Source organism: Octodon degus, unplaced genomic scaffold, assembly GCF_000260255.1.
Source record: "Octodon degus isolate 3935 unplaced genomic scaffold, OctDeg1.0 scaffold00014, whole genome shotgun sequence".
NCBI lineage: Eukaryota > Metazoa > Chordata > Mammalia > Rodentia > Octodontidae > Octodon > Octodon degus.
This window is the reverse complement of record NW_004524590.1, coordinates 21,362,738-21,373,087: the sequence shown is the minus strand read 5'-3', so window position 1 is coordinate 21,373,087 and position 10,350 is coordinate 21,362,738. Positions and strand designations below refer to the sequence as shown.

At 38.7% G+C, this 10,350-nt stretch overlaps 1 protein-coding gene across 1 annotated transcript in view; it reads right to left on the bottom strand.

Moving 5' to 3' along the window:
• Positions 1–10,350, bottom strand: part of Rab3gap1 (RAB3 GTPase activating protein catalytic subunit 1) — a 106,070-nt gene that overhangs the window by 23,942 nt on the left and 71,778 nt on the right. Inside the window, exons 18-19 of the mRNA XM_004626382.2 lie at positions 4,652–4,789; positions 691–918 (exon numbers count right to left, since the gene is read on the bottom strand). Of these exons, the coding sequence (XP_004626439.1) occupies positions 691–918; positions 4,652–4,789 (366 nt within the window). The remainder of the gene's footprint in view (positions 1–690; positions 919–4,651; positions 4,790–10,350) is intronic.

Genomic DNA, 10,350 nt, shown 5'->3' with positions numbered 1-10,350 from the left:
GGCCAGCTCAGCCCACCAGGGGGCAGGCTGGCTGGCATGTGGTGCTGGGGGATTGAACTGTGGTCCCTGTGCTTTGCTAAGCTTGTTCCAAGTAGGTGCTTTAGACCACTGAGCCATCTCACCAGCCCCACTGAGCCATCTCACCAGCCCCTCTCAATAAAATTATGGAAAGAAAAAAAAAGAACATTGCTGAACATCATTCGTGCATATAAATCTAGTATATTTCTCATCATTTCTTTAATAAAAGGACAGCTTTCTCCCCCTTTCTTGGCAGCATAGCAGATTGAACCCAGTCTACTGAAGCACTACACCCTGAATTACTTTTCCAACCCTTTTATTTTTTGAGATAGGATATTGCTAACTTGCCCAAGCTGGGCCCAAACCTACAAACCTTCTACCTTAATCTCCCAAATTCCTGAAACTGTATATCACCATGTCTAGCTAGAAATGCCCATTTTTAATGCTTCTAAGAGACATTATGAGACAGAAAAAATGGTTTAGTGTTCTATATAAGCAAAGAATGTCTTTGGCTGTTCTAAAATCTTAAATGTAAATACTAGACACATAAAAGGCTCACTGAATTTCAATGCTTTGTCAAGTGTCCAAAGCTCTGATGTCTGTGACAGTGAGTCTGTATGATTGAAAAACAGTAATTGTTATTCTAATGCTAGAGACCCAAACCTTATTCACCTTTTCTGCTTCACGTGTATCATCAAAGAGCCTCCTTTGCCGTCTAGCAGGTATTGGCTTGGCTGTTTCCCAGGCTTCTACCCACATGTTGCTTGGAATCTTCATTCGTGCACTCAGTTCTCCTTTTAGCACAACATTTCCCTTATCATCAGTCACCTCCTCTTCAATATAATCCCTAGGTGAATACCACCTCACAAAATCTTCCAGAAGACAACCTGGGTTGGCTGCCTGAAATAGGGAGAAACCCAGAAAAATCAGACAAAAATCAACATTTACTGATAAATCTATAAAACCATGTTTACACAAAAAAAGTAAGTTCAATGGCACCTTTAAAACAGATCAGACATTAAAATGCCAAAAGCATTTTATTTTTTGCTATCTCAGTTTTATAGAAAATGAAAAATTGTGATGACCTTGAAAAAATCCATGTAATGTAAAAATTCACAGATGTTACATATTTAAAATTATAGCATAACTACTCAAAGCATAGTGAAGTAGTAAGCAATATATAACATGATCAGAATAACACAACAATAGAAAAACTGTTCTTTTTTCTCCTCAAATAAATCAATACCAGTACTGCAATAACTATCAGTTAAACTCGTTCTATGTAGCCATCAAAGGCCTGTGCTTTATATAACCAATTACCATCATATAAATTGCTTTTGTGCTATTAAGAAATTGTAATTCAAAATATTATTTTTCAAGTCTCTGAAAACAACCATATCAAAATTTTATTCAGTAGATAATTCTATAGAATAAACAATGATACTCGCCCCAAACCTTTCAGTAATTCTACTTTCAAGTCTAGAAAAAGTGAAGCGCTTTCACAGTATTACGATGGAAGGCACAGAGACCTTTTCCCCAATGTCCAGTAATGTACTAGTAGAGTACAAAAAAAGAAGGGAATGAAAACCCAACCAATGAGAATGCTCTGCCTTAATAATGTTATCCTCATTTGGCTCAATTGCTGTCCATCTAACTGCCTCTACCACCTGAGCGACCCCTCAACCCCATCCATCAGAAGAAGATCCTTCAGTGATTCAGCAACATAAACTTCTAAGAGCTTTGTCAGGTCCACTGCAGTCAAGGTTACTTCATGACAGTGACGCAGCATTTGTGCACAATGATCTAGATCATAAGCAACACTATACCAATTTGAGTGAAGAAAGCAAGTTTAATATGAAAATATTCCATTTCTGTTTGATGTTAAAAAACGTATTTTAGGGGCCAGGGAGATAGCTCAGTAGAATAAGCGCTTGCCTGGCAAGCGCAAGGTCCCGAGTTCAATCCTCAGTAATGAAAGGAAAAAAAAAAAAAAAAAAACCACAAAAAGGATTTTGTACCAGAATTCTTCCTCCTGGTTGTCCTTACTACATCAGACTGCACATACGGCTATCAGGAGAGGGTCAAGAATACTCTACCTAGAGGTTTTTTTTTTTTTTTTAAACTATTGCCAAAATATACTATAAGCACATGTTCCAGAAAAGACAGTGCCCTTCTGAAAGTAGGTGCCTCAGGTATCACCATTCATTCAAAGCTCTGGGGTCTCTCAAAAAAGCCCTGAAAACTAGGTTGTCCCTTTACAAAAAGGAAGAAGTAACCCATCTATTTTACAATGATTATGTATTTCCTTAATTGTATCATCTGATTGTCATAGAGGAGCAGATGCATATGCTGGCTATTTGAAATACAATCTGGCTGGGGAGACAGATCGGCAGTATAAGCTCCTGCCAAGCTTGATCCCCAGTACTGCATGCCATGCCATCCCTTGAACTGGGCATGGTGGAGCATGCCTGCAATCCCAGAGTTAGGAGAGCTGAGAAAGGAAGATCACTACGAGTTGGGACTACCTGTGTCAAATAAATACATAAATAAGAAATACAATTTGTTCTAATTTTTTTAAGTTACTATAGATTTACAGATACCCAGATTAATCCAAAAAAGTTTAATGAACCATTGTTCAGTACATTCCTGTGGGAAAAAACTCAAGAGATTTGGAGCCAGGCATGGTGGTGCACACCTGTAATCCCAGCACTGAGGAGACCTCTTGAGACAGGAAGACTGCTGTGAATTCAAAGCCAGCCTGGGCTACAAAATAAGTTCAAGGCCAACCTGAACTGTATAGTAAAAACCTTTTTCAAAAAAACAAAACATACAAACAAAAAGCAGATATGGAATCTCACCCTATACATATCTCTGCAAAGATGCTGAAGCAGCACAGGGACAAGTGACAAAGAAAGCAGCTAGCAGACAGATGGAAAACCACTGTTGTGGAGCCTGCTGTCCACACACAAAGCCTAAGCCAATTCCCTTTTCTGTACCTTTTGATTTTACACTTGACCTAAGAGCTACATGGCTTCTCTTTATCCACTGAATCAACCAATATTCTTTTCTCACAGCAAAACAGAATCCACAGATTTTCTTATCTTTTAAACCTTCAGGAGATTTATTGAATACATTTTCCCCCTTTTAATAGGGATGGAAAAAATAAGCAGAGAATAAAAGGCTCCCTTTTACTACCACTTAAATCTTCGAGGTAGCTAGAGTAGATGAAAGTGGCAGAGGTAGTCACAGGATGTTTATGTTTAAAAAGAATACCAAAGTTCTTCAGAGAGAAATCAAACTCAGACTTGCCTACAGAACACAGGTGTAATGTTGCACAGGGACTATGGACTGGGGAGACAGAGCTCAGCACAGGTAAAGGAGAAGAGTCTGGGTCAGAAGTCTTGGGACTGGGGAGATAGCTCAGTAGAATAAGCACTTGCCTGGCAAGCACAGGGTCCTGAGTTCAATCCCTGGTACAGCCAAAAGAAGAAAAAAAAAGAGAGAGAAGTCTTTATCCCAAATACTTGGAGCCAGAGTGCTTTGGGTTTTTTTGTTTTGTTTTGTTTTCTAATTTGGAAATATTTGGATACACATCATGAAATAACCTGGGAATGAGATCCACGACTAAACACTATATTCAGTTATGTTTCATATATGCCATATTACACATAGCCTGAAGGTCATTTAATACATCATCTTAAATTCTGTGTATGAAACATACAAGGATTTCATGATGTGGAGTTTTCTGCTTGCAGCAGCACAGTACTAAATTTCTGAATTTTGGAACATTTCAAATTTTTGGATTAAGGATGCTCAAACCCTTCAGGTATGTGTTTTTGCTTTCAAGGATAAAGAATTCATAAAGATTCCTAGGTTGGGGCGAGGGAGATGGCTCAGTGGAATAAGTGCTTCCCTGGCAAGCGCAAGGGCCTGAGTTCAATTCCCAGTTCCACAAAAAAAAAAAAAAAAAAAAAAAAGAGAGATTCCTAGGTTTTAAAGTGAATACGCCAATATAACTATTATCTAAAACCTATGTATTCTACACATAGGTCTCTAAGCTTAAAGTCTGCTTCTCTAGGTAGCAAGTATCTACTTATACAAAATAACTCTTCAGAGGAACCTTCTGGGACCTACTCAGCAGTCAGTAACCTTTTTGACCTTGTTTTCCTAAAAGTCATCACATAATATTTACACATCTCCCACAACCTCGGAAGAACATAACTGAGGCTGAACACTATATTTCCTATGCATCTACTTACAGTGTGAGGCACACAGTAGGCACTCAAAGGTTTGCTGAGTGAAGGGGTTTTCATTAAATCCTGAGTTTCCTAAAAGCCTTACATTAACTGCCTCAGCACACAAAAAGAAGAAAGCAACCAATACACCCACAGACACACAAACTGATTTAACTCTTAACTAATAATTAAGATTGGTTCATTTCTTTTTTAAAAATTAGGGCATAAGCATCTCCATGTTCTTTGGAGGATGGAGACAGCGGTTGTAACTATTTATTGAAGTCCAAACATTTAACAAAAAAGACATTCAGGTCTTCAAACCACGTTTATAGCAACTTTCACAGTTTTATCCCAGAATAGCTCAAAACAGGTCCCAGAGCTCTCAAAGCGTGACCCACCTTAAAAGATTCCATGTCAGAAAGCAGACAGGCACTCTGCATGCGTGCTCGGAGGTGAGCCCCTTCTGCTGATGTACCTAATTTAGCTAAGACCTCAGACTGTTCTTCTAGCAGATCCTCCGTCATAGGTGCTGGTTCCTATGAAGCACAAAAGAACAAAGCTTATGAACAGCCCTTTTATAGATGAAGCAGAACAGCAAAAATAGAATAAAGACAACAATTATTTCTGCGCTAGCAGCCACAAGATAATTATTTGAAATTCTGAGAAATGTACGAAGACCTACATTTAAAAAAAAGAAAAACAGAATAAATACGATTTTCAGGTTTCTTTCCCCTAACAGACAAGGTCACCTTGTTTGCTTTGGTTTTTGTTCTGTTTTGTTTTGTTTCATTTTTTCCCCTGCAGTACCAGGGATCAAACTCATGACCTTGCACTTGCCAAGCAGGTACTTATGCCACTGAGTTAGCTCCCCGGCCCATATCTTGTTTCCTTTGAAAAGAAATTAGGAGCCAGGAGACAGAATCTGTATGTACTATATGTTTTCTTGACCATCAGTGATACAGAAATGAAATCTTATTGATCTTATTGTATCAAGCATCACTAGCAGCAACGAAGGTTTTATTGTAAGTAATGGAAATTTAAACAAGAAAAATGGGAGCGAACAACTCTAACAATAATCATCTCACATTATGGAATTATGAATTCTTTTTCTCTTTGCTCTACAATGAATATACACTTTTAACTACCCAACAAGTACCAAGCAAAACTCTTCAATTAGTACACAGTTGGACAATAATCAGTAACACATTATGGTATGGTGGTTTGGAACTTGGGCTCCAGAGGTAAGACACTTGTGTTTAAGTCCATGACTCTGGACAATCATTCGTCATTCCTAAGGCACATCTCAGTAAATACTATCAATTAAAAACAAAACAATTTTATTATGAACTTCACACTCTCTGACAAAAGGAAAGTACACTTAGTAAAATATGACACAGATTTCTACTTGAGCAGCACACTTGATACTGGAGACCTTTCCTAAGAAGGAAGAAGCTAGTTTTCTTTGTCCTTCAGCCCTGAGATCACAGGATAGGAGAAATGGAAAGGCATATTGACAGTATACTATTTTCCTCACCTCGAAATCTCAACCAAGTATAGACAGAGAATAGCCTGACAAAAAAATAGCAAGCTGTGTGAGGACCATTTTCATTTATACTACTTTGGAATGTGTTCAAATTTTACTCAAATACATGATCTAAATAAAATAATCGCTGAACAGGCATTTTATAAGTGATGAAAGAGGTGCAGAGATAAAGGGCCTTATATCACCAAAGGGCAAAACTATCAAAGAGCAAATTAATGTTTTGTTTTGTTCTGTTTTGTGCAGGGTCTCAGTATGCAGCTCAGACTCATAGTGATCCTCCTGATTTCTGTCTCCCTACTGCTGGGATTACAGGCCTATGCCACCCCACCTGGACTCCACCGCTAGTCCAGCACCCTGGGGTGGGGCCAGCATGGCCTGCAGGGTCAGGGATTGAACCCTGGTCCATGTGCTTACTTAAGCAAGCGCTCAGTCCACTGAGCTGTACCCTTGGCCCTTCAAATGGGGGTGGGGGGAAGGCATTAAATTAAAAGGCATTAATTGTATTTCAAGAAAGTCTATGCTTCTACACTTTTCAGATAGTATTAACCCAATAAATATAAGCAACAGATATATAATTAGCATTACAAGACATTAAAACTAGAGATTACTCTCAATTAAAACTTAAAGGTGAAAGAACACACAAAAAATACAGGGTCTCACTATACAAGTCTGACTCCTAGTGGTCCTCCTGTTTTCAGCCTCCCAAGCACTGGAATTACAGGTGTGTGCCACCACGCCCAGTCTCAATTGCTATCTCAGTGCACCTGGGGGTGGGGCCAGCACTGGCACACAGGGAATGAACCCCTGTCCCTGTGTCTGCCTCAGCAAGTGCTTTAATGTGCTGAGCTATCTGGACAGCCCCTTTTTAGAGATTTTTTGAAAGTATAAAAAACTTATTAAAAAATCCACTTATACTAACTTAAAGGATTAATCTGAAAAATTGTGACAGAGATATACCCATGAAACAATCACCAAGATGTTGATCAAGATGATAAATACGTAATTCACCTTCAGAAATTTCCTTAGCCCATTTTTACAGTATCTACCAAGAGGTGAATAAGCAAACTACGAAATACCCATGAAATACAAAACTTCTAAACAATGAATATGAACTACTGATACAGTAATATATATATCAATAATTATGCTGAAAAACATCACACTTCATAGTCACTTAATAATATGTGTGTGTATGTGTGTGTGTGTTTGTAACCACCCGTCCACCCACCAGATCCTCATTCCTGCCAGTACCAGGCCAGGGGTGGGTGGGTGGGTGTAACTTCCTCCCTCAGACAGGCCCAGTGTGGAACCTTGAGGCAGAACTCCCTGCAGAGAGGGTGGAGGCAAGACTCACCCAGCTAATCCAGGAGTGGCATAGCAGGTTCACTTCCCAGGGCTGCAGCAGGAAGAAATAGAGCACAGTAGCCAAACTGAAGCCACACCCACCTGGACGAGTTTGAACTTGGTAGATCTGGACCTGGTGCTAAGACAATAACTGCACCAAAGCTCTATACCAAAGGTCAGAAGACAGTGCTATCCAAAATGACGAAGAGAAGGAGCAAAATACATCCTCAGGAGACAATTCCATAGGAGAAATTGGAAATCACATACCTGAAATCTCTGAAAATAATAGCATCTGAAGTAAAGAAACAACTGCAGAAAGGTATAGAGGAAATCAGATCAGAAATCATTTCTGAAGTAAAAAAAGAATTGATAGCTATAATGAAAGAATCATTAAGTGCTTCTAAAGAAGACAATGATTTAAAAAATGGAGAATAGAAAAGTGATGGAATCCTTGAATGAGCAATATAGGAAAGAAATAGAAGGCACAAAGCAGATTCAAAGAGATATACAGGAAACTGAAACCTCAATCACAACCTGGCAAAACTGTTTCAATGAAAGTGAAGATAGACTTTCAGATCCGAGGACACCATTGCAGCCAGTGAACAGTTAAGATCTCTTAAAAAAAACTAGAATGCAGGAAAAAATAATTCAACATCTGCAAGATGATGCACAGATGAACAATGTAAGACTAATAGGCATCAGTGAGAAAGAGTCAATACAAATGATATATAAAGAATATGGGCAGAAGTAATAGCAGAAAACTTCCCAAATATGTGGAAACAATGTGACATTTAGGTAACTGAAGCATACAGGACTCCAAATAACATCAACCTGGGGCCGGCCAAATAGCTCAGCGGAATAAAGCACCTACAAGCAGGACCAGGCACCAGGGGCTCGATCCCCGGGCCTCCTGTGCTGGCCCCACCCCCCAGGGTGCACTGAGACAGAAATTGAGATTGGGCGTAGTGACCATGCCTGTGATCCCAGCACTTGGGAGGCTGTAAACAGGCAAATCACTATGAGTCTGTTCTAGCAGTAAGACCCTGAACACCCTGGGGACCCTTCCCTAAAATATAGAAAAAAACAGAAACAAATAACATCAACCCAATTAAAACCACACCCAGGCATGTAATAATCAAGATCCCAGAAATTCAGCACAGGAGCAGTATACTAAAAGTCACTAGAGAAAAGAATCAGATCACATTTAAAGGAAAACCTATCAGAATTACGGCAGATTTCACAAACCATCATGTCAAGAAGAGCATGGAGCAAAGTACTACAAGTCTTGCAAGAAAACAAATTCCAACCCAGACTGATACACCCTGCAAAATGGTCTTTCAAGTTTAATGGAGAAGTGAAATACTTCTATGACAAAGAACAACTAAAGAATTTCATGATAACAAAGCCAACCCTACACAGACTACTAAAAGATATTCTAGAGAGGGATCAAAATGACCACAACTCCCTGAATGAGAATGGAAAAAAACCACCAAATTGGGCAAACAATTAAACATAGGAGAAAAAGAGGTATACAACAGCAGGTAAATAACATGTCAAACATAAGTCAGTACATCTCAATTATAACTATCAATGTAAATGGACTCAATTCACCAATTAAAATAAACCGACAGGCAGAGTAGATTAGGAAGCAAAATCAAACAATATGCTGTACAAGACTTCATCTATCAATTGATTGGTTTACCTTCAAAGTTTTGTCCAGCTGGTAATTTCAATAGTTACATGATTTGTGCCTTTGGAACACAACTGTTTTCATGAATAATAAGTAATGCTTTGTCCTGGCTTTATGGCTTATTGACTTAGAAATAAATTTTCTGCAAGATTAGAATTCAGCGTAGGGCTGACCAAATAGCTCAGGGGATTAAAGCGCCTGCAAGCAAGTGCAGGAGCCAGGGGTTCAATCCCTTGGCCTGCTGTGCTGGGGCTCATCCCTGCAGAGTGCTGAGACTGGGCGTGGTAGCACATGCCTGTAATCCCAGCACTTGGGAGGCTATAAACAGATCACTACAAGTCCGACCTAGTAGTGAAGTAGTGAGAGCCTGAACATCCTGTAGACCCTTCCCTAAAAAAAAATTAAAAAGAAAAAAAAAAAAATTCAGGGTAGATGCTGCCAAAGTCCTTATCTATTTGAATGTGGGGAAATTAGAGAAATCATGTACTAAAAAAAGAAAAGGTATTCTATACTATACATCTTAGTTTTGGAATATGTCTATAAAATAAATGTGTACATTGTTTTTAAAAAGCCACTACTATTATTTACAGAAAATGCAAACTACTCCATTGTCTTGTTTTGGAGATGTGGTTGTACACTAATGACCAGGCTGGTTTCAAACTGCTCAAGTGACTGTCCTACCTTACCTTCCCAGGTTGGTATGACTATATATATATAGCACTGTACCCAGCTACTGTTTATAAGATGAAAAACACAAGGCTCAGAAAAGAATCAGTTTGTACTAGGAAAACTATAAATAACTGGTGGTGCTAGTATATAGATCCAGTTCTGCTAGATCCCCAAATCTAGGCCTATACAAGAATTATAAAAGCACCATACCAAGATATAAAAATAAACTTATTTTCAGGGTTGCACACTTCTATTCTATAAACCCTCACATATCCCTTCCCAGGCTGTAGGGCCCAACTGGCCACATAGATCCCGGGGCCTGTGATTGTACAAGACTAAGGACAAAAGAGGCTCCTAGACATGGTAGACAAGGCAGTTAAAAAGAGAAGGCCGTGGTGGTGCATGCCTATAATCCCAGCGCTGGGGAGGCTGAAAACAGGAGGATCACTACAAGTCCAAGATACATACTGAGATCCTGTACTGAATACATAAATGAAAAAAGAAAAAAAAAAAAAAAAAAAAAAAAAAAGAAAGAATAGAATGTTCAGGGGTTATGACATCTGAATCACAAGTAAAGGAGATCATTTAAAGCATAAACATTAGAAAAGGAGAGTTAAATATCAATTATTCAAGTTTCTAACCTACATTGCTAAAATAGCAAATCAATTCCAAGAAATTTGAAAGAAATAATAAAATCAATGAAACGATATTAACAGAAAAACCAAAACTAAAAGTTTTTTGGGTAGGAAAAGCACAAAAACATTAATCCCTTTGAGAACAAAAGAGATACTACATACAAAATATCAATTTTGGGGCTGGAGAGATGGCTCAGTGGTCTAAAGCACCTACTT